Here is a 25423-nt window from a genome sequence, read left to right on the forward strand (position 1 = left end):
ACATCCCACCAACAATGTACAGGGTTCCCTTTTTTCCACATCCTTGCAAACACTTGTTATTTCTAGTCTTTTGGATAATAGCCATTCTGATAGGTGTGAGCTGATACTGTGATCTTGATTTGCATCTCCCTGATGATTAGTGATGTTGAGCATCTTTCCATGCACCTGTTAGTAATCTGTATATCATCTTCTTTGGAAAAATATCTATTCAGATACCTCTGCCCATTTTTTAATTAGATGATTTTTTTTTGGCTGTTGAGTTGTATGTGTTCTTTATATGTATTGGTTATTATAGTTTCTATTGAAGCATATTTTTTTTTCTCTAAAGTCACTCTCATTTCTACCAAAGATGGCCAAAGTCACACTCATTTGTTTTAAAATAAGTTTAGTTTCATTAAACTTGACCTGATTATTTACATAAGTTCAGCAAGAATAGCAATTGACCATATAGGCTGTTTTAAATCTGCTTTGCTGGAACTTTTCATAAGGAACCTCCAGATTGAACTTTTAATAGCCTCTTTAGGCTAAGAAGCCATGTCAAGGAGTCATCATCAGACTCGCCTGTAATACCTACAGATTCGGGTGAATTCCTCTCTTCTTGAAGTTCCCCCAAATACCCTGAAGTTCCCCCAAATATCCTGGAGGAAGGCCAGAAAGTGACCTTCCTTACTCACCTGGCAAGGCTGTTGGGGACTGTGTAAGCAAGGAAGCAGGCTGTTTTTCCAAGGGGCTTTGTGGCTCCACAGTCAATCTTAGCTCCTTAAAGCTGTCCGTCAAATCTGATTCTAGGGCTTCTCTGGTGGCGCAGTGGTTGAGAGTCCGCCTGCCGATGCAGGGGACACGGGTTCGTGCCCCGGTCCGGGAAGATCCCACATGCCACAGAGCAGCAGGGCCCGTGAGCCATGGCCGCTGGGCCTGCGCGTCCGGAGCCTGTGCTCCGCAACGGGAGAGGCCACAGCAGTGAGAGGCCCGCGTAGTGCAAAAAAAATAAATAAATTAAAATAACCATCTAAAGATTTCCATCCTGCTGGGATGAGTCCTGCGACTCTTTCTGATTCCTCCTTATTCTGTCACTTTCAGTATTTGCCTTATTTACCTTATTTATTAATAACCCTTTAAAAATTTCCACCTTGTTGGGAAGAGTCCCTTTGACTTTCCCCTCAGCTTCTTCCCATTCTCTTAATGTCCAAGGGAAATATAATGGGAGCCACATATGGGATTTAAAGTTTTCTAGTGGCCATATTTTAAAAAAAGTAAACCAAACCAAAAAACAAAACAACAAAAACAAAACAAAACAAAACCCACAACCAGGTGAAATCAATTTTAATAACATTTTATTTAACCCAATATATGCAAATGTTATCTCAACATAAAGCCAATATAAAAATTATTAGATATTTTAATTATTTTTTTCATAGTAAGGCTTAAAATCTGGTGTATATTTTATACGCCAGATGTGTTATAGCACATCTCAATTCGGATGCTGTATTTTCATCAGAAATACTTGACCTATATCTAGATTTCATAAAATTTATAGTTGAGAAGGCAGGTTCACCTACCCACATGCTCCAACACACACGTCAGTTTTCCCGTGATGCACTGAGCCCCTGCTTGCTCTGGGAGCTCATGGCTCTGGGCTTCTGTCCTGGTGCTTTTCTTCTGAGCACCTTGCACGCTCTATAATGATGTCTGCCTTCGTCACTACTGCTGTTCTCAACAAACAGTGCACATAGGTAAGCATCCACAACATATTGGCTGAATAAATATATTTATATCAAAATTAATAAAATCCAGAATTCCCCCCTCTCCTAAGAGTTAGAAGACCCGCTGGTCTACAGAGATGTAAGCTGTTGGAAGAGGGTGGGGTCTCTCCCATGTTCTCAGAGGTTGAGGGGCAAAGGCGTCACTTCTGATCCCTCCACCCCTCTGCACGGGACAACGGCAAGACAGGACAGCCCCCCAGCTGCTGTCACACCAAACGCACACCCACACTTGTGCCTGGATCCTCTCCACTCAGTCCTGACTTCCCCAGGGCTGCTTTTCAATAGTGCCAAAGGCAGCAGGGCTCACTTGGGTCCCGGGGTCATGTTTTCTAACTGTTTGCCTTGGGTTCCTTTCAACCTGATCAGGACCTTTCTAGAGCCACATGAAGACTCACGAGGACCAAGAGAGAATGGGACCGGTTGCTGCTCAGACTGGAAACCGGCAGGATGACAGGAGCCCCCCCACCAGCAGTCAGGCCTTACCGCCCACCCAACATCTAGCCCACCCAACCTCTTTTAAAATGTAAAAGAACAATGATTTTCTATGTCAACTTCCCACTTAGCAATCAAAGAACACATGTGTGTAACTTTTATATATGACCAGGGACCAACGCTGGGTCTATCTGCACACCTGAAACCACACAGGCCTTAGCTATGAGGGGTTTGGTAAAAGGATAGGACAGGATTCTACCCTCCATACACTGTTTAGGATCCTTTGCAGCCTTCTTCCAGCATGCCGGGGACAAGCAGCCCTAGACAGCTGGCATTACCGCCAGGAGTCCCAGGAACGGCCCTGGAGGCAGCGGTGATCTACCTAGGGAGATGGCACAGGGTGGAGCTGGACTACGACCCCGGCATCCTTCTCGGTGGTGGCAGTGCGGCAGGGATCCCACCTTGGTGCTCAAAGTCAAGGCTCTCAGAAGGGGAGCGAGGTTACGTGGCCCCAGAAAAATTACCTTTCCAGGAGGACAGGGAAGGGCTCGGGGAGAGGGCAGGACAGATTTTGTACAACCTACTGGGGCACGAAGACCAGCACCTGTTTTTTGCCAAACAATAAAATATCACCCAGAGTGAATGCACAGGTCTCATCGCTGGGGCTTCCATCGACGGCTCAGCCAATGAAACTAACTCATCAAACACACAGGTTGAGAGCTCGGGCCTGCCCGCCCTTCCCTCTGGGGCTTTCCCAGCGCAGACCTAGGAGCCCGGAGACAGGCCAGCTTGCCAGGTCACCTGTTAGCCTGAGCAATGGATCTCACAGAGCCCGGCTCGGTGGCAATGGGGTCAGAGGACGTGCACTGGCTAAATATAGTTCAGCAGCACATTTTTAAAATAAAGCAAAATGTAAAAAAGCAGGTTAAATTTCTGAGACAGTATTTCTTCCTTGCCCTGAGGAGAAGAAACGCTGCAGTGGTGGGCGGGAGTCTGCCCTCTCCTCCGCGCTCCCTGTCCTGCATAGGGCAGACCTCTCCACAGAGGGGCCCTAGCCCAGGGGCTCCGGCAGACCCTGGTGGGAGGTGGGAGGCGGCTTCAGGTCACAGAAGCTGAAGCGGCAGCCGTCCTGCATGTCTCCCTGAGAGATGCCGTCCAGGCAGTGGTCCGCGAAAGCTCTGGTGTTGTCCCACGGGCCTGTCCTCTCCAGTGTGGCCTGGAGAAGTTCTCGGATCCTTCGGTTTTCCTTGGAGGTGGACTCCCAAACAACGTCAAGCTCACCTTCCATTTCTCTGAGAGAAATAAACAATATAAAGAAAAAGTTTAAAATAACACAATTTAAAAAATATTTATAGATCCCTTATGAATCCTAAAGTAGTGAGAAGCCAAGTGGAAGAATGTTTAAAGTCAGAGAACAGAGCCCATTGTGCGTGGGTTCTGAAGCAAAGATTCCCAGTGTCGAATGAAGCCCGATGTCCCCTGGAAATAGAAAAAAATACAAAGGCACAGGCTGAAAATGACGTCTTAGATTTCCTCCCTACATCCTGCCTTTTCTTCCATTTTGGCACCAGTGCACACACCCTTTGCTCTCCACGGCATTAATGTTACAAAAATAAAACACGATAACTGCAGTGGCTGACCTACAGTGCAACGGCCTGGCTGTGGGCGCCCACACAGCATGGGCCCTGTAGGCCTCTCCAGTGTCCCCACTGCGACCTGACCAACACTCAGACACCTTTCACAGCCTCCATCCACAGAGTCACTGATGGGCCCAGACACAGAGAGTGAGTGAGAGGGTGAGGAGGAGACCAACTGTGGAGAGTGAGGATCACAGCCCAGGTCACAGAGAAGACTGGCCCAGACCATGTGCCAGGAGGGCGAGTGTCCAGAGGGAACCAAGGCTGAGCCAGGACTGTGTGACGGGCCCCATGTGGGCAGCTGAGGAAACAGGGCAGGCAAGGTACACATGTCCTCACAGGGCTGTGGTCCACTGGGGGAGCAGACCAGATACCTGCCTCCACCTCACATGAGCCCCACGGGGAGGGAAAAGCAAGCCTCAGCCTGAGAGGAGGAATGGGCCTCGTGCAGGACGGCAGGGCTGGGAAGGCCAGCTCTTTCACAGACACTGCCCGGTGGTTACGCAAAATGTTAGCAACTGGATTACCAGGTGGACTCAGCACTGTTGTTTAAAGAGGAGGACACCACAGAGATTCAGGGAGGCCAGTGACACATCCACTCGTCCAGTGTCACTTTCCTCGTGAACTGTTGTTTCCTTCCAAAGCCCATGATGCCCACTAATTACTCTATGTCTAAAAAATCTCCATGCTTCCATTTTCTGATGCAAAACACCCAGATGTTTGATACATTACATCATGATAATGTACAGTTAAACTCAAAACAAAGAGAGAAGGAAATCTCTAAGGGTGGAAAAAAAAAAAAAAAAAAGAGGATTAAACTGAAACCACAGAGTTTGGCAAACAAAATGTTTGTATTGCTTTGAGGACAAAAGTCCATGCTAGAAACCCAGATTTCTGTAGAATGGAGACTAGTCTTGGGCACATGCAAACTGGGTGCAACAGAAAACCACAGGGCTCACTCACATCCATGTTTCCCCTCTTCCTCCTAGCAACACTGTGAACTGTGTGTCCCAGAATTAGGCAGGTAAGTGGATATATGTGAAGAACCCTCAAAGGAGGGATGGTTGGGTGGAAAAATCTGCCAATCTTCAAAAGAAATCTGCTCTGAGAGGCTCCTTGGGGACTGTAGCCACTGACTTGTTCTCAAATGAATCTGGGGTTTGAATATACACTGTTCCCCATTGTAGAGCATCCCCAGCCCCTGACTGGAGTGAACCAAGAGTAAAAAGACATTTTTGAGACAATCAGGGAAAAAACTCAATGGATGAGTTAAAAGTACATTGGACACAACCAAAGAGAGAATTAATGAAGTGGAATATTGAGCAGAGGAAACCACCCAGAATGCAGCTCAGAAAAATATTAAGAAATATCAGAAAAATTTATCAGAAAAATATTAATAAAAATATTATTAAGAAATTATACATTCATTGTAAATGTAATAATGGCATCGTGAAATTTTTTTTGGTTTTGGCCATGCAGCTTTCAGGATCTTAATTTCCCGACTGGGGATCGAACCCAGGCCCTCAGCAGTGAAAGTGCAGGGTCCTAACCACTGGACCGTCAGGGAATTCCCTGTGAATATTTTTAAAGTCCTTTTGTATTTTAAAAAAAGCATTACTGTAGATTCTTTTTTAAGTTAATAATAAAATTAAAGTGACTCCAGGTTTGGAAATACTCTCTGGCACCAAAGAAAAGCAAATGCAAACCTGCTCTGGAGAAAACATCCTCAGCCCAGGCCCCTAGGACTCCACAGACTAAACTCAACCCATAGGTGAGTTCATGGTAAAAAAATTACTGTACGTAGAATAAAATAAGCCACACAGGGCAAGAGTCAACAAAACCAGATTTCAGACCCCCAAATTGCAGATAATGAAGCTGTCACACACAGAATATAAAATAACTAGGAATAAAATGTTAAAAGAAATAAAAGATGTATTAGAGATAAGCAAAGACCAAAAATTTATTTTAAAAACGACTAGGTAGATTTTCAAAAGAACCAAACAGTACTTCTGAAATTGAAATATACAGTTGTTGAAATAAAAAACCTTCATGTCTAGGTTAAACAGTACATTGAACAAAACTGAACAGAGAACTAGTAAACAGAAATATTGAGAATTACCCAGAATGTAGACCAGAAAAACAAGGAGATAGAAAATGTAAAAGATAAGACACATGAAAAGATTCAATAAGAAGGTCTAACATACATTTAATATGAGTTCCAGAAGGAAATCTAGAAACAATGAGGGGAAAAGACTTATTTTAAGAGATAGATAATGACTGGTAATTCCCTGGTGGTCCAGTGGTTAGGATTCTGCACTTCCATTGCAGGAGGCACAGGTTTGATCCCTGGTCAGGGAATTAAGATCCCACAAGCTACACGGCACAGCCAAAAAAAAAAAAAAAAGAGAGAGAGAGAGAGATAACGACTGAGAATTTTCTGGAAGTAATGAAAGACACAAAATCACAGATATAGAGAATAACTTATACCAAGCAGATAAGTGAAAAGAAATTCATAGTTAAATACAATGAAACTGCAGACTACAAGAGACAAAGGAGATCTTAAAATAGGCAAGAGAAATGATGGATCATCTAGTTTTAAAAATGACAAGAGTTCTCAACAGCAATAATGAAACAGAGAAGACAGTGGAATGTGCTGAGAGAATGGACTGTCAAGGTAGAACCCAGCAAAAATCAACTCACAAGGATGAGGGCAAAATGTAGACATTTCCAGATAAACAAAAACTAAGAAAGCTTACTCTCACTAAAACTTCTAAAGCATGTACTTTTGGAAGGAGGAAAATAATCTGAGAAATAAGGTCTAAGATGCAAAAGAGAATAGTAAGCAAAGAAACTGGTAAACTCTAGGTAAATCAAAATAAAATAACTATATTGAAACTAGTTATATGTAATTTCTGGGGCTAAAAACAATGATATAAAATAGATCTTTGCTTTTCATCTTCACGTATCTGTATCTACATGTAATGACACTAGACACCAAGAGCATATAAACTGAGTGGGAAATAATTAGGTTAGAGCATTAGGTCTTGCATTTGCGGGTAGAGATGTAGAGGTGCTGATTAACTTTAGATTTTTGTTAATGTTAGGTATCCATATGAAATTTCAAGGGCAACCACTAAAAGAACATAAACAGAATGTTTAACTTTCAAACCATTAAAGGGCAAAACATGGAATAAGGGAGAAAGTAAAAAACAAAGTTCCATTTTATTAACGCAATTCTAAACCTCCTGTCTGGCAAGAAAGTTGGTACCGGCCCAACTTTTACAAAGTGACCACTTATGGTGGTAAGAACTTCTGTGACTACAGAAAACCTGTTAGATAAGACTTCATTTTGCCCGGCATTAAGAAACATCTGGCTGATAGAAAACATAAACAGCTGTCTGCATTCTGTCTGGTAACAAATACACGGATTCTACTGTAACTTGAAGAAAATCACATTCGAGTGTCATGATGATTCTTCCACGTGCATCAGTTCACGTCCCAGTCTGTCAAAGACAACACAGCCATCCTGAAAAGGCCGACTTAAATGTGAACCCAAACTACGTGAGGGGACCACCAGGTTCACCTCCACAAAACATGCGCCATTCCCCAGGGTTTTCAATACACTGGCAATACCTCCTCTATCACATGTTTAAAGGACAAAGGTGTAACTGACAGAGTACCTTACAGCCACAGAGAACATGATATACCCATAATCTTATGACTGTGATCTTACAAAATGGGAAGAATCTGAAATTTAAAGTTCTCAGAAATGAGAACATAATGGCAGAAATAAAACATTTAATCAAAGATTAATAAAATCTCCCAAGAAAATGGAATAGAATAAAAATATCAAAGAGATGGAAAAGAGGGGGGAAAAGGGAAGGACAATGAGAGGACTGGATTGATTTAGGAAGTCCAATATTCAAACAACAGGAATTTTTAAAGGAGGGATTAAAGACCTGGGATCTACTGTACAGCACTGGGACTATAATTACCAGTGCTGTACACTGGAAAGTTGCTAAGAGAGTAGATCTTAAATGTTCTCACCATAACAACAACAAAATGGTAATTACATGAGGTGAAGGATATGTCAACCTTATTGGGGTGATCATTTCACAATATATATGTATATCAAATCACACTGTACACCTCAAACTTATACAACGTTCTATGTCAATTGCTAGGGAAAATCTTGTCAAAGAAAAAAAACGAGGAGCAAATAAAAAAACCAATATTAAAAAAATTTAATATTAAAATCAGATAAAACTAAAATGTAAAAACAAAAATAAGCAATCAAATGAACAAATCAGGTCCAGAGGGTTTCACTGGAGGATTCTACCAAACATTCAAAAAACAAACACATGGCAACGGGGCTGGGGTGGCCAGACCTTTTCTGCTGCAGCGCCTGGTCCAGGACATCCTGCTTGTCCTGCAGCATCCGATGGAGGTGTCTCATCTCCTGCTGGTACTGAGCTGTCTTGCTAGCAAAGTCTTCCTGCTGCTCTGTCAGACGGTGACTGATGTCACCCATCTTCAGGGCCGCCTGCTTCCTGTACCCCTGGGGGAGGAGGATGATCTCTGAGTGAGGGGGTGCTGCCCGTGGCCCAGGCGAATAGCTTTGTGGATGCGTTCCCTCTCCACTCCTTGGCCTGTCAGAGGCCCTGAACTGAGTAAGCCCTGGGCAAGTCTTATCTGAGAGGGCAAGTCTGGATGACAAAAGTCACATAAAGTAATAAAAGAATTTCAAGTATAATAAAACCAAATTTCTGACTTGCATCGTGCCTAGTTTTTTATATGCCACAAATAAAAATTAAAACAGAAGGACCTGGCAAGGTCTGTCATACTCTATTGGTAAACAGGTGACTGAGATAAAAGCCTGATTCACTTATTTTCCTTCTTACATTTTTATTGTATAGTTCTTACGGTTAATAGATTTCCCTCAGAGCATTTCCAAAACTGTTGTCACATAGATTCTGACGTGTAGTTCCCATAGGTTCAGTTCTCATTAGAAATTATGACATTCAATTTATACATCTCCTCTGACCCAAGAGTTAGTTTACTATACAGTTTTTACATTTCCAGGTGAAAGAACATTTTCTGCTCTCTGATTTTGTTGATTAATTTCTGGTATTTATCTTTTTGATCAACAAATGTCTGCCTTATTTCTACTTTAGGGGTTTATTGAGGCTTTTTCTTTTTTTTTTTTTTGGTAGCCAGTCTATGATCAATTTTTGTGATTGTTCTGTGTGTGTGTGTGTGTGTATATACACACACACACACACACACACACATATACACACATAAATAAACCTTATAGATTATGTTGTAAAATCTTCTATATTCTTACTTTTGTATAACTTCTTGATCTGTCTTAGACCAAGAGAAGCGGACCACAGCTCCTATTATCACTAAGTTTCCATTTCCCCTTGTATCTCCTGTAGTTTATAAAATTTGCTGCTGTGTTATTTAGTACGTAGGCATTCATAAGTACTATGTATTATTAACTGTAGTCTTTAGCATTCTCAAGCCCTCCCCTTTTTTTTTTTTTTTGGTCTCATTTAGTGCTTTTGGCCTGAACTCTCTCTTGGCGGATGTAAAGATCGCAACTATGCTTTGCTTTTGTTTGCATAAACCTGAATTATCTTCACTCATCCTTTTATTTTTCATCTTTCTGAAACACTGCTCCTGACTGTCTCTTGGTTCTGGCATGTAATAGTGTTTTCCTCTATAATATAATCTAAAATTGTTTCCTGTTAATGGGTGAATTCAGCTCATTTATATTTTCTATAGGGCAGATTTGTTTGCCTCGCTTTTATCTTATGTTTTATTGTTTTATCTACACACATTTTTAAAGACTTTAATGTAGTCTGTTTTCTTTGCTCTTTTTTGCTGTTGTAATTTTGCTATTAAGGAATGAATCTCTTTTGCTTCTTGTGGTTACTTTTATTTTTATGCCTTTATATTACATGTCCTTAGGCCCCTTATTTATTAAAGTAGCATAATGTTAGCTCCTGACAATCTTTTCTTCACTCTTCCCCTACTTAAATATGCTTAAGCTCCTCCTACTGAAGTTTTCATCTTTAAATGATATCCTTTGACCTCAGTTATTACAGGTGACGCAATCAGCAAGTTCATTCCACTTTCTAACTTCCTTCCCCCTTTACCTATCGTTTTTGCCTTGGTTGTATTCCTTCTACGTTGTCAGGTTGTAGTATGTCTACATGTAGTTGCATCAGCCTTACCCCTGCTTTTGTAAAGTCTCAGTTCACAGTTAAGTATATCCTTTGCTCATGAGCAGTACTCTTCTGAAATGTGCCCAATCACTTCTTGGCTGAACTCAAGCTGATGGATCCTTAGGAAAGGTTTATAGAAAAAATGTTGCAGAGTTCTTATATGGTCACAGCTGTCTGAAGAGCAGCCTGGTTGGATGAAAACATCCTTGAATATTCATAGATGGACCTCCACTGTTCTCTGGCATTCAGTGTTGTTGTTGAGAAGTGTGATGCCAACATGATTTTCTTTTTCTTATGTCCTGGTCTTTTGCTTGGGTGTCCGAGGTATTCTTTCTTTATCTTGAAGTCACAGGTCTGGATGTCAATTTTCTAGGGCCATCCTGGGTCAGTTTTTCATAGGTACTTAACGTGCCCTTTCAATATGTAGATTCAACTCTTTATTTATTTCAGAAAATTTTATGAATAAAAACTTTTAAGAATTATTCTTTGGAGCAGAATAAGTACCATTGTTTTGACTTCTGCTTTAGGTAAACTGCATCCCTATCACTTTCTACTAGTCTTTTTTTTTTTTTTTGGCTGCACTTTGCGGCTTGCAGGATCTTAGCTCCCTGACCAGGGATCGAACTCGGGCCCCCAGCAGTGGAAGCACAGAGTCCTAACTACTGGATGGCCAGGGAATTCCCTCTACTAGTTCTTTTTATTTCTGCCTTCTTGTCTTTGCCTTTCTCATTTATCCTTTATGTCCCTTATCCTGCTTTTATGATATCTTTCTCCCTGGGCTCCTTATAATTTAGTCTACATTTCTCCTTTCCTTTTATTTCTTCCCTGAGTTGTGTCAGTTCCATTTCACATCCTCCTTTGTCTGGCCATCTGTGTCTCTGCTTTTTGGCATTTTTCCCCAGCTTTTACTGTTTTATTGAGTTTGAGCTACCTGGCTACCTGCCTACCTCCTTACTTGTCTATCTACCTACCAACGTATCAGTTCACCTTACAGTACAGGTTTCAATTTTGATCTCCCTTGTGGCAACATTATTTCTGATGAGCTTACATCATGTGTAAGAAAATTATACTTCTATTTTTCTTAAAGAATTTTTGTGTGGAGGCCACTGAATTCTTTTGGGATGAGATGAGGTTCCTGCGACAGTGAGAGCAATGGGTCAACTTCCAAGCTTCACACACCACTTCTCTTGCAGTCCCTTCTCTGGCTCTCTGAACCCAGCCTGGTTCTGAAATACTTCTGCCTGCAGCTATGATTTCCCAGATCTCATCATTGCCCTGACTTCCAAGTTGATGTCCTCACTTTTAGGAGGGTTTTGCTAAGGTCTCCTGAGATGTCACCTTTGAATTTTTTTTTTTAAGATTTTTTTTTTTTGATGTGGACCAGTTTTAAAGTCTTTATTGAATTTGTTACAATATTGCTTCTGTTTTTTTATGTTTTAGTTTTTTGGCCACGAGGCACTCGGGATCTTAGCTCCCCGACCGGGGATTGAACCCGCACCCCCTACATTGGAAGCACGGAGTTCTCAACCACTGGACCACCAGGGAAGTCCCTGTCACCTCTGAATTTTGACAAGCCTTTTCCAGGTCTCTTCTCCTCACTTTCCCAGAGATCCTGCCCTATCTGACCTGGATCTGGCTCACAGATTTCTTCTCTGGGTGACTGGGTGGAACTTTTTTATTTTTACTGCGCTTATTCAGTTGAACAATAATGAGACAAATTCCCAAGACAAGGCCAACCGCTCTGAAGATCAGACCTTCTCTTTGGGAAATAAAAGCCAACAGGAAAACCAGGAAAAAAAGAACAAACTACAACTGCTCTTTATTACTCATAATACTTCTATGCAGATTCCCATCATTAATAGTGTGGTATAGTCCTTCTAGCCTTTCTGATGCAGAGTTGAGATGCTGTTTTCTATACTGCCTTTGATCTTGTTACATTTTTTAAATTGTAAAATATATTATTTAATTCCCCCAATAGTTACTGAATTAATTGAATACTATGCACCAGGTGCGATTCTAGGTGCTTGGGATATACCAGTGAACAAAAACAGAAAAAGAGAAAAAATCCCTTCACTTGTTATTCTGGTCAGAATAGACAAACAGTAACCAACAAACATAATCAATAAATTACGTAGTCTGTTGAAAGGTGATGTTGTCTCTGGAAGAAATAACAAAGCAAGGATAGAGCCTAGAGATATTTCTGTATCTTTTTTTGCTTTTAAACAGCTGCATGGTATCTTATTGTGCAGATGAACTAAAGGTTACTTAATGAATGGAGAGGTGCTATTTCTTATTATTATTTTTTTGGCTGCATCACACAGCATGCAGGATCCTTAGTTCCCTGACCAGGGATCAAACCCGTGCCCCCTGCAGGGGAAGCACGGAGTCTTAACCACTGGACTGCCAGGGAAGTCCCGAGAGGTGCTTTTTAAAAAAATTTTTAATTAATTAATTAATTTATTTTTGGCTGTGTTGGGTCTTCATTGCTGCATGCAGGCTTCTCATTGCAGTGGCTTCTCTTGTTGCAGAGCACGGGCTCTAGGTGTGTGGGCTTCAGTAGTTGTGGCACACGGGCTCAGTAGTTGTGGTTCACAGGCTCTAGAGCACAGGCTCAGTACTTGTGGCACGCGGGCTTAGCTGCTCCGCGGCATGTCGGATATTCCTGGACCAGGGCTCGAACCCGTGTCCCCTGCATTGGCAGGCAGATTCTTAACCACTGCACCACCAGAGAAGTCCGAGAGGTGCTATTTCTGCCAGAGAAACCCAATACTGCTTTACTCTGTGGATGATCAGTGATACATACATGCAAAATGGGTCCTTTTCTTAAACATGGAAATCTGACCCCGGGAAGCCCATTCCCATTAGGAGTGGCTAAATGTCCACTTACCTTGACTTTTTCCTCCAACCTTCCCAAGCGAATATTGCCTTCAATGATTTTGTTGAGAACGCCATGCTTCTCACTTTCTAAACATTTAGCCTACAGAGTAAAGTGAAAAAAAAACCAATGGGCTCTTAGTTTAACAGGAAAATTAAAATAAGAAAACATCTTCTGCTGAGAGTATTACTACAAAGAGTATTACCATTCTGCCACTCGTCCTGGCCTGACACCTCTCCAGCCCCCCACCTCCAGATTCCTATCCCCTGTGTGAGGGCTGTGGGCAGAACTTGGACCAACAGCTGAGGAGGGCAAGAGCCGGGAACGGCAGTCTGGGCGCCCCTTCTGGGTACAACTGGAAAATCTGAGCCCCTCAAACAAGGGGGATGTGGCTTCCAGGACACTTCTCTATTCTTGGGGTATATACCATTCCTTCCATCATATCCAAGGAACAAGTGCCAACATGCAGATAAACTTCTCACTGGACTATCTGAATAATTAACAAAATTAAGGATAACTTGAGATGAACACACAATGCCATTCTCCAAACCAAATGTGACGGGCAGTAGATCAAAGAGGGATGTCACTGAAGTGGAATGATTTAGATTAATATCCAGATGGGACATGGACTACTACACACTGTAAATTAACCATTTCAAATGGTAAAATTTTTTAAAAAGTAAAGGGGAGCATTCCTTCTAAGGTAGTACAGTAGTGACAAGTGAGTTTCTAGAAAGGGAAACTAAGACCCAGGGAATTAAACTTGCTGCAAGTCACATGGAAACCCATCCTAAAGGGATTCGGAATGAAGATGCCAGTATCAATAAATTACTATACAGGGGGCTCTCACAAGGCCCAGGAGACCAGGACAGGGTAAGGTGAGGGTGCACGGCCAACAGTCCCACGACAGGGCAGAGGCAGCCAGTACCACCCCTGAACCCCAGCTACAGAGGCTGGTCTTGGGGCTGCCAGGGGCAAGGAGCCTGCAGGGCCAAGGGGACAGCAGTCCGCGTGCACACTGAGGTCCCTCGTGGTGGGTGGAGCCAGGGCAGGCTGAGAGCAGCTCCCCCAGCATCTGGAGGGTCTGAAGATTCTAAATCTGAGCCTGGCTTTCAGGCCATAAATAACAAAGGTCAAGGCGGGAGGAGAGAACACATTTTATTAATAGTCTGTTGGCTTAATCTGTAACTTTTAAGTATTTGGACAAGCAGTATATGGCCTCCATTTGTATGTCCATCCTGGGTCCACAAATACGAGGAGTGAGCCTAAGGGGACCGTCTGATGGTCGAGGAGGCTCTTGACTTCATCACGGGAGCCTGGGATGTTCTCTGGCCCAACCAGGAGGTACAGGGCCTGCCTCCTGGGGGAACCAGCGTGTCCCACCCTGTACACAAGATGGCCCTGACACGAGGCAGCCAGGCTCCCATGAGCGTTTGCTGGATGAGTGCGTCTGCTTGGCACTTTCCATCTTTCAACAAGCTTTTGTGTTGCCCTCGATATCCCAGTGGGTAAGCTCAGGAGACACAGCAGAAGAGGAAATGGGCACTCAGCACTGGTACAGAACATGCCAGAGACCTCAGCACTTGGGTTGGGATAGCGACCTCTCAGGAGGGGACTACCGGTTCAGGAGGTCTGAATGCTTTTAAGGGTCCTACCATGGCATGTCAAAGTCAAATTGCCTCTCAAAGCCTCGGGGAAGGGCTCAGAAATCACCAGTAATGTATAGCCACACGCACCACGCTCCTACCAGCAACTACTATGATTTAAAAAAAAATTTGTAACACTAATATAAGTGCAAAATGGAGTCTCAAGACTGGCTTAATTAGCATTTCTTTTATTACAAGTAAAGATCAACATTTTGCCCCAAGAGCTGTATACTATTTATATGTCCTCTTATGTAAACAATGGCTAAAAGCCTGTGTCCATTTTCCTAAGGAGGAACTTAACATCTTTCTAACAGATGGGAATAAGCCTGTGACACATCCTGACAGACTCTCTGCCCCTCAATCACCCTGAGGAAGGGTGGAGTTACCTCCAAGTTGGCTGATTTCTGACCCTTACAGAAAGTCTACTGGGCTCTCGGAATGACATGCATTAAATTATTACTTCTAATCCTATGCCACCAGAGATCTGCAGCACTGCTTAAAGAAACATGTTTAAATGCACATAAGCAATATGTATTCAAAGTAGAAGAATCACAAAATGCAGATAGGTAAAAAAGATTTTTTAAAAAATCACCTGTCATTTCACCGTTTGGAGATACAGTTATCTAACTCACTGTTCTATTTTGTGGTAAACTCTATCAGACTCTTTTCAACACACAGCTTGGCACAGCATCTGTCTCCTTTAACTGCACGATCTGCTGTAGACATCTTTTAAAATCAGTGTGGAGATGTGAGATCACGCCCACAGCATCACTCTTGCTGGCTGAGCAGCGCTCCACCATCAAGGGCAGGGGTCCCCAACCCCTGGGCCACAGACTGGTACTGGTCCACGGCCTGTTGGGAGCCGGGCTGCACAGCAGGAGGTGAGCGATAGGCGAGCGAGCGAGTGAAGCTTCATCTGTATTTACAGCCGCTCCCCATCGCTCGCATTACCGCCTGAGCTCCACCTCCTGTCAGATCAGGGGCGGCATTAGTTTCTCATAGGAGCGCGAACCCTACTGTGAACTGCGCGTGCGAGGGATCTAGGTTGCACACTCCTTATGAGAATCTATTGCCTGATGATCTGAGGTGGGGCTGAGGTAGTGATGCTAGCGCTGGGGAGTGGCTCTAAATACAGATTACCATTAGCAGAGAGGTTTGACTGCACAGAGACCATAATAAATGAATTGCCTGCAGACTCATACCAAAACCCTATCAGTGAGTGGCAAGTGAAAACAAGCCCAGGGCACCCACTGATTCTGCGTTATGGTGAGTTGTATAATTATTTCATTATATATGACAATGTAATAATACTAGAAATAAAGTACGCAATAAATGTAATGCACTTGAATCATCCTGAAACCATCCCCTGCCCACCCCGGTCCACGGAAAAATTGTCTTCCATGAAACTGGTCCCTGGTGCCAAAAAGGTTGGGGACCGCTGATCTGGGGACCACCAATAATGGACTCAATTCCTTTCCTCAGGACTGGTGCCACTAGAAACAGTGTGGGATGAGTACCCCTGGAGCTACCTCTTTGTGCCCTTTAAACTGTGTCATTGGGACGAACTCTATTTAACCTGTCTAGGATTCTTACATCTCATCTTCAAACAGGGACTACATTAAGACAACTTCACAGAGAGAATATAAAGATGCACCTGTGTGTGCAATAGAGGCCTTATGACTACTGTTCCCAGTTGAATGGACTGATTCCCTTAGTTTACCTTCTAAAATATCATTTGCCAGTATTTAAAAGTTTGGGTTATTTGCCTTTCAAAAATGTTTTTCACTGATGGTTGAAAAATAAAATTTTGGAGAACTTGAACATTTATGGTTGAAATGTAAAAAGATGCAGCTTTTTATGGATCATTAAAAACAAAAACCTTTAAAATTATGTTTGCATATTAACTTGCAGCATACTTGAAGTAACTGAGGAAACTTACCAAATACATAAGATTGTCACGTTCTTGGGTTATATTCTCTGCCAGGACGACAAGATTTGCCAGGTACTGGTGAGCAGACATTTCGTTCTCCATGGCTTTTTCCACCTGCTTTTTGAAGACATCAATTTTCTTTTGAGATCTCCTAGAGAGGTCCCCCAAATGGTGGAATAAAAAATTCATTAGCCTGCATGGCCAGGGCATAGTGAATATCTGTATTATAAAATAGCAAGCATGTTATCATTTAAGTGTATTTTGCAGCAACCTAAATCTTCTATTTAGTTTCAAGGTGAGAAGAGGTAACTGAATTTAAAGGAAGCATAATTACTGACTCCAAGCCAAATCAATAGGAATCACAAAATGCTTAACACACTTAACAGACTAATACATATTATTCTATTCTATTTTTTGGCTTGTGTTCTTTAAAAGATATTTTTGAAAAAGGAATCCAGTAATCTCTGGATTAGACTTTTGGGAAACACTTAGTAAAGAACTTCTAGAACTTGCAGAGTCCTAGGATCAGCATTATGACTATCAACCGTAATTGAACAATAATGTTGGTCATATTTTAACGTTTTTTTTCTTTTCGGTACATGGGCCTCTCACTGTTGTGGCCTCTCTCGTTGCGGGGCACAGGCTCCGGACGCGCAGGCTCCGCGGCTATGGCTCACGGGCCCAGCCGCTCCGCGGCATGTGGGATCTTCCCGGACCGGGGCACGAACCCATATCCTCTGCATTGGCAGGTGGACTCTCAACCACTGCACCACCAGGGAAGCCCGATGTTGGTCATATTTTATATGTTGGTATTTAATAATCTCATTTATCCCTTTCCATTTCATTGCCAATATTAGAAAAAGAAAAGATAAAGAATATGAAATAGAATATTCAATTGTCTTTTTTAACTATTAAAAAAAAAAAACAGCTTAAGAAAAAAAAACCCACCTATTTATTTTCTGTGCCTTTTCGAGTTCAGCTTCCAGCACCTTGTTTTTAGCCATCAGATTTTTCTTCTCTAATAGCAGGCTCTTTTTCTGCACTTGCAGGGCTGCCAACTTTTCCATCAACTCTTCCATCTCCGCGTTTTCTTTCTCTTCTTCCTTCTGCAACTGGCTGATGGACAAAAACATCACAAGCCTGTACCCAGTACACCGAGGTTAAATGAAGCAGCCACCGCCAGGCAGGGACAGCACAGCCTTCTGGCCTGGCTGGGCCCTTTGGAGGCCTCTGTGGGAGCATCGCCATCCAGTCCCTGGCAGAGCTGGTGGGGAGCTCCCGGAGGGCGGCAGAGAGGGGGTAGCTGGTACACACTGCTTTGACGGTAATGATTTACTCCCTTTTTCTGCCCACCATTTTTGCTTATGTCTGTGTGTGTATGTGTATTGTGTGTGTATATATACACACTTATTTATACTCCCTCCAGAAAGAATTTAAGACAGCTTAATTTTTTACATAGTTATAATTGCCCCTCCTTAAATCCTAATGCTAAAACAAATTTTATTTCATACTAAAATAATTATGTTTTTCTGATAAAAGAAACAAAAACAAGGAGGGCATACAATCAATATATAACTCTGGCAAAATGATGCCTGAGAGAAGAGTTATTCCTTCACTGGTTCCCTCGGTCAATTTTCACGAAATAACTGAGACCGAATAGGTAGGGCCACACACACAGAGGCTGCCCAGCATTCTGAGCGATGGGGTCTCCCAGGGTACCACGTGGGGTTTACTACTTCCTGGCTGGCTGGCTGGCTGGCTAGTGAACAAGCCTCACGCTGCATGTGTTTGGGGTCTGCCTCACTTGCCACACAATTTCAATGACCAGCCTCGGTTGGCTCCCTGAACACTCAGTCAGGAATTTTCCAGTTTCCACTGCTCTCTAGTTTACTACTTTTAGTTAGTCAAAGAGCAGAGGACACACCTGGACAAAACCCACAGAGTTGGGGTTTGAATTAAACTCATCTTTTATCTTTTTTCTTTGCTGCATTTTGTTTTCAGTTTAGAATTTTATTTAAAGGTATTTTTGCCACTTACCTGACACCAAAATCAATCAATTCACAAAATCAGTCAAAAAGTTCACAATGAAAAGCAACCAAAGACAATAGGAAATGCTGGGAAAGTGCTGGTGGGCGTGCACAGCCGCCTCAGAGAACAATATGTCAAAATCTAGAAAATGCATTTACACTATGGCCAAACAATGCCACCTCTAGGTATGTATTTAGGGAAACCGATAAACTGTACAAGAAAGTTTACTGGGGCATTGCTTAAAGGAACAAACTTAGAAACAATTTAAACTTCCATTAATAGGCTAAGTAAAATGCAGTATTTCATATGATGGAATACCACCATGCAGTTAAAAAGAATAAACTCTCAGACTTCCCTGGTGGTGCAGTGGTTAAGAATCCACCTGCCATTGCAGGGGACATGGGTTCGAGCCCTGCTCCGGGAAGATCCCACATGCACTGGAGCAACTGAGCCGGCGAGCCACAACTACTGAGCCTGTGTGCCACAACTACTGAAGTCCGTGCACCTAGAGCCGGTGCTCTGCAACAAGAGAAGCCACTGCAATGAGAAGCCCACGCACCGCAACGAAGAGTAGCCCCTGCTTGCCGCAACTAGAGAAAGCCTGTGCGCAACAATGAGGAACCAATGCAGCCAAAGGAAAAAAAAAAAAAGAATAAACTCTATGTATCTATCTCAACATGGAAAGATGTTTGAAAATTGAGTGTAAAAAGCGAAGATACTAAAAGTATGAATTCACTTATGAACACATAAAACACACCAGAAAAATACTATGTCATTCATGGATACATGTAGAAATAAAAACTAGATTGGAAATATAATTCCAAGTTTATGATAGTGATTGCTTTTGGAAAGCCAGGGAAAACAATGGGACTAAGGATGGTGGTTAAAAGGGGCTTCAGCTGTATTTCTAACAATATAGTTCTTAAAACAAACAAAAAAAGGTGGAAACAATTTGCACACACATACAAAAAGTTAACACTTAACATTTGGTGGGAGAAATAGTTGATTAAAAAATTTTTTTTTAATAAAATGTGTCCTATTCTATCCCTAGAGTCTCACTCCTCAGAAGAAACTTCTGCTGACCATTTCTGATTTTAGTTCCTCTGGTGAAAAACCATGACTTAAATTTTTAAATTGTGAAATGTAATATAGAAAACTATACAAACGGTAAATGCATATTTTAACAAACAATTATAGTGAACACCCACATAATTACCACACAGGTCAAGAAACAGAACACTTCTGGTACCCCAGACACTCCCATGTGTTCCCTCCCACGCCCCCAGTCATAGAGTCCCTCCTTAATCATCTCTATAGTGTCATCGTCTATCTACGCTTCACTACAGCTTAGTTCAGTTTGCCAGTATTGGAACCAGATATAAAGGGAACCAAGACCCATTCATAGGTGCACAAAGGGACTATATGTACTTTAGTGTCATTACGCCTATGAGACTCACCCGTCTTTTTGTGTGGCTATAGAATATTTCGTTGTATCAGTATACCAAACACTATACATTCGTTTTCCTGTTGACAGTCACTTGGGCTATATTCTGCACACACACTTGCAGGATTCTCTAGGGCAGTGCGACTCAAAGTGTGGTCCTCAGATGGGCAGTCTCCAGCTGTTACTCATCCACAAGATAAGCACAGAAACTGAGAAAATGGCTCCAAAACTTTTATAGCATTTCAACGTTGCTGTGACATCTGGGCAGTCTGAGGTGAGGGCACGCATTCTGCTGAACAGCAGCTTGGGTGTTGTCACGTTTGCAGAGAGAGAAGCGTGTGGTAGGAGCCGCATACTTGTCACGTGCAGCAGGAATACATAACAATTTATAATTTTAAGATTAATTTATCAACTGTAACTCAAGAATATATAAAAACCAGAATTCATTTATTTCACTGAAAAATAATTTAACTATTATTTTACTGGACACACTGACATGGATTTACAATAAAGGGTTAAAGAAGAAGACTGAAAATACAAAGACTTCTTTCTGCTTCCAGCCAAGACAGAGTTACAGAGACCAGATTTATTCAGCTAGAAAACCAGGCAAAACATAAGAAACAACAGTTTTCAGACTTTGGACAATAGGCAGTACAGGACTGTGATCCCTGAGAGGGAAATAACAAGGTGAGTACTACGACTGCTCCAGCTTACTGCCTGGCTGCAGTACAGGGAGGGAAAACCCAAACCAAACCCAGTGGACTTGCTGAGTTGAGGAGTCAGAGATCAGAGATCAGAGATCAGAGAGGCCAAGGCAGGTAGAAGTTGTGGGCAGAGAGGAGGGAGTGACAGGGAGAGAGGAAGGGCTCTGGAGATCTTTAGGCGGGCTCACCACCAGTCTTTGGTTGACTACTGATCTGCACATGTATGAGAGGAAACTACCTGAGGCCGAGGAAAGAACCACGAGAAACAAGGAGGCAGAAAAATTCCTAACATTCACCAAGAACTGGGAATAGTGCAGGAGCCCACCAGCCAGAGTAGAAAGATCTTATCATATAAGGGGGATTGGCGATAACCCTCAGAAGGGTATTACTGCCTTTGTAGTAGGGTTAAACTAGCCCTGACTAAAGGCTGCTTTGGGCCTACCCTAAAAAAAGCAAGCTTTGAAAGAATCCAACTACTGTCTAGTAACATAAGTGTGCACTAGGACAAAATGTAACACTATTCAAAGCGATGCACTAAATCTAGCATCCAGCAACACAAAATCTACAATAGTCAATATCCAATCAAGCATGGGAATAAGCAATAAAATAGGGTCCATGATCAAGAGGGAAAAAAATAATCAACAGAACGGATACAGAAGTCAGAGAGATGATGGCATATAATAGAGAATAACAGCATGGGGAGGAGAGAAATGAAAACTACAAAAAAGACTCAAATGGATCTTCTAGTGATGGAAAAAAACAAGTGGAAGAAGTAAACAATATGTTGGATGAGAATAGAAAGATTAGACGCTACAGAAGAAAAGATTAGTGAACTGGAAGACAAGCAATAGAAACTACCCATTTGAAGCACAGAGAGAAACAAGAGCAGGAAAAAGAAATGGACAGAGCATCAGAGGCCCATGAGACAGTATCAAGTGGTCCCAGGAGGAGAGATGAGAGAGGGAAAAATAGAAAAGAATATGGAAGAAATAACGGCTAAATTATTTCCAAATCTGATGAAAAATATATATCCACAGCCCAAGAAGCTCAATCAACCTAAAGCTGAATAAACATAAAGAAACCACACCAAGGTACATCCTAAGTAAATGCTAAAAACCAGCAACAAAGGAAAATTATTAGAAGAAGCCGAAGAGAAAAGACATCACTGTTCAGAAGAACAAAGATAATAACCACTGCAGATTTTCATTAGACGCAATGCAAGACAGAAGGCTATAGAGAACACCTTTAAACTGAATGGGAAAAGACTCCAAAACCAAAAACCCGTCAACTTGGAATCTTTACCCAGTGAAATTATCAATAAAGTTTAATGATTTTTCCAATAAAAGTACTGTGAATCTTTCTATTCCTTTCTATTTGTGATGCTTTGTAGATAGCTCTTTCCTTCCTCGTTTCTTTCCCTTTTTTTGGGGGGGGGTCTTTTTCAAAATCTCATTTTCTACATATTTATTCCTACAAAGAAATACAATCGATTTTTGTAAATTGACTTTGTTTCTACCAATGTTGCAAAAATTCATTATTATTTCTATTTTTATTGAAGCATAGTTGATTTACAATGTTGTGTTAATTACTGCTGTACAGCTAAGTGACTCAGTTATACGCATATACGTGCTTTTTCGTATTCTTTTCCATTATGGTTTATCACAGAATTGAATATAGTTCCCTGTGCTATGCAGTAGAACCTTGTTGTTTATCCATTCTATATAAACCAGTTTGCATCTGCTAACCCCAAACTTCCAATCCATCCCTCTCCCACCCCCCTCCCCCTTGGCAACCACCAGTCTATTCTCTATGTCTGTGATTCTGTTTGTGTTTCACAGATAAGATAGGTTCATTTGTGTCATATTTTGAATTCTACATATAAGTGATATCATATAGTATTTGCCTTTCTGACTGACTTAGTATGATAATCTCTAGTTGCATCCATGTTGCTGCAAATGGCATTATTTTGTTTTCATTTTTATGGCTGAGTAGTATGCCACTGTATATATGTACTACATCTTCCTTATCCATTCATCTGTTGATGGACATTTAGGTTGTTTCCATGTCTTGGCTATTGTGAATAGTGCTGCTATAAACTTAGGGGTCCATGTATCTTTTAGAATTCTAGTTTTGTCTGGATATATGCCCAGGAGTGGGACTGCTAGATCATATGGTAATTCTATTTCTAATTTTCTGAGGAACCTCCATACTGTTTTCCACAGTGGCTGCACTAACTTACATTCCCACCAACACTGTAGGAAGGTTCTCTTTTCTCCACACCCTCTCCAGCATTTGTTATTTGTAGAGTTTCTAATGATGGCCACTCTGACCAGCATGAGGTGGTACCTCACTGTAGTTCTGATTTGCATTTCTTTAATAATTAGCGATGGTGAGCATCTTCTCATGTGGATATTAGCCATTTGTGTGTCTTCTTTGCAGAAATGTCTCTTTAGGTCTTATGCCCATTTTTCAATTGGGTTTTGTTGTTGTTGTTGTTACTGAGTTGTATGAGCTGTTTGTATATTTGGGAAATTAAGCCCTTGATGCTTGCATCGTTAGCAAATATTTTCTCCCATTCTGTAGGTTGTCTTTTCATTTTGTTTATGGTTTCCTTTGCTGAGCTAAAGCTTGTAAGTTTGATTAGGTCCCCTTTGTTTACTTTCGTTTTCAGTTCTACTACCTTGGGAGACTGAGCTTAGAAAACCTCGGTATGATTCACGTCAGAGAATGTTTTGCCTATGTTCTCTTCTAGGAGTTTTACGGTATCACGTCTTATGTTTAAGTCCTCAAGCCACTTTGAGTTTTATTTTTGTGTATGGTGAGAGGGTGTGTTCTAACTTCACTGATTTACATGTGGCTGTCCAGCTTTCCCAACACCACTTGCTGAAGAGACTGTCTTTTTCCCATTGTATATTCTTGCCTCCTTTGTCAAAGATTAATTGACCATAGGTGTGTGGGTTTATTTCTGGGCTCTCTCTTCTGTTCCATCGATCCACATTTCTATTTTTGTGCCAATAACACGCTGTTCCGATTACCGTAGTGCAAAAGTCTATTATTTCTAATGATTTATTTGTAGATCTGTTTTCTACATATGGAATTCTATCATCTATAAATAATGACACCATTATTTCTTTCTTCCCAAACTTTATAATTTTCTTTTTCTTGCCATGTGCACTAGTTACCATTTAGTAACCAATGCTGTTTATGCTGCTTAGAAATGGTATCAGAGGGCATCTCTGTACTGTTTCCAGTCTCAATAGGAAAGCTTGCAACATTCCACCACTGAGAGTGACATTTACTGCAGTTTTATTTTTCAGCAGAACCATTAAAGAAGTTCACATCTATTACTAATACTGTTTTTAGAGTTTTTACATCTAGATTCATGAGTGAAAATGAAATGTAATTTTCCTTTCTTATACCATCATTGTTGGGTTTTGGTATCAAGGTTATATTTACCTCATAAAATGAATTAGAGAGCATTAACTCTTTTTCTGCTCTTTAAGAAGTGTTTAGGTGAGACTAGAATTATTTCCTCCTTGAATATTTTTAGAGCTCCTTTGTGAAGGTATCTAGGCCGGTAGTTTTCTTCAAGGGAAGATCTCTGGATTCAATTTCTTTAATGACTAAAGGAATATTCAGGTATTCTTTTTCTTTATAAGTCAGTTTTGACAAGTTATATTTTTCAACGAATGTGACTATTTCATCTAAATTTCCAAATGTATTGGCACGAACTTAACTTTAGGTGCATCTAGTTGATGGATTGAACCTTCTGTCTCTTTGAATTGATCCCCTTTGTTACGTGGAGTCTTTACCTTAACATTTATCTTGTCAGATGTTAATATAATTTACCACCTTTCTTTTGGTTCGTGTTTGAGTAGTATAACTCTTTCTGTCCTTTTACTTTTGAACTTTCTGTGTCCTTATGTTTGAGATGTATATCTTAACGACAACACAGAGCTGCTGTTGAGAGTTTTGGTAAACGACTCCGTGATACTGCTGCCTTGGCATCCATTTCGTGTGGCCAAGAGGCCTGCGGGGGTCTTGAACAGACACTAGCCCCGCTCTGGAGCACAGGCCCTATAACAGCCAGCAGAGTCACAAGTCAATGTACGTTCCTCATATGACTCCCCCAACGACCCTCCTTCCTCACCTCGCAGGGCCTTCCCCTCATGCGCCCTTTAGGTAAGAACCCCCTCTCCCCCTTGAACCTTACCCAAACCCTGCTCTTTTCTGGTTTGAACTGACCAATTGGCCTTAGCCCAGGAAGCCCAAAGCACTCCACCCACGGACCCTAATAAAGGCATGTGCCTCAGGTCCTGCGGCTTCTCTCTGCCTGCACCTGCCTTGACCTCCCACGTGGCCCCGCGAGGAGTGCTGTGCACCTCCTCCAGGACCTGTGAGTGATGAGCTTCTCTATTTCACTTTCCCTACTACCGATACATTTGCTTTTAAATCTAACATTTTATTTTGTGTTTCCTGTTTTCCCACTTGTTCTACCTTTTCTTGACATCATTTGGATTACTTTTTTAAAAAAATCATTCTTTCTTTCCCTATACTAGTTTAGAAGTTAAACACATTCTGTTCCCAGAAATTTCATCATGCGTATTTTCAAACTATAATCAACACCTCTATCCTCTTCTGAATGATAGACTTTAGAACACAAATCCCATTTACCACCCTCACTAATTATATGCTCTTTCTGTTGTACATTTTAATTCTATGTATTTTTAA

At 41.7% G+C, this 25423-nt stretch overlaps 2 protein-coding genes across 2 annotated transcripts in view; both read right to left on the minus strand.

Annotated features, from left to right (window-relative positions):
* The window catches only part of SLC7A9 (solute carrier family 7 member 9), a 37627-nt gene extending 36435 nt beyond the window's left edge, over positions 1–1192 (minus strand). The window contains exon 1 of the mRNA XM_033844568.2: positions 675–1192. The gene's annotated coding sequence lies outside the window, so the exon portion shown is untranslated. The remainder of the gene's footprint in view (positions 1–674) is intronic.
* Positions 1193–1317: 125 nt separating this feature from the next.
* Positions 1318–25423, minus strand: part of CEP89 (centrosomal protein 89) — an 80348-nt gene continuing 56242 nt past the window's right edge. The window contains exons 15-19 of the mRNA XM_073795756.1: positions 17465–17632; positions 16526–16667; positions 12953–13042; positions 8221–8390; positions 1318–3487 (exon numbers count right to left, since the gene is read on the minus strand). Of these exons, the coding sequence (XP_073651857.1) occupies positions 3247–3487; positions 8221–8390; positions 12953–13042; positions 16526–16667; positions 17465–17632 (811 nt within the window). The 3' untranslated portion in view covers positions 1318–3246. The remainder of the gene's footprint in view (positions 3488–8220; positions 8391–12952; positions 13043–16525; positions 16668–17464; positions 17633–25423) is intronic.

Source organism: Tursiops truncatus, chromosome 19 (genome assembly GCF_011762595.2).
Source record: "Tursiops truncatus isolate mTurTru1 chromosome 19, mTurTru1.mat.Y, whole genome shotgun sequence".
Classification (NCBI taxonomy): domain Eukaryota; kingdom Metazoa; phylum Chordata; class Mammalia; order Artiodactyla; family Delphinidae; genus Tursiops; species Tursiops truncatus.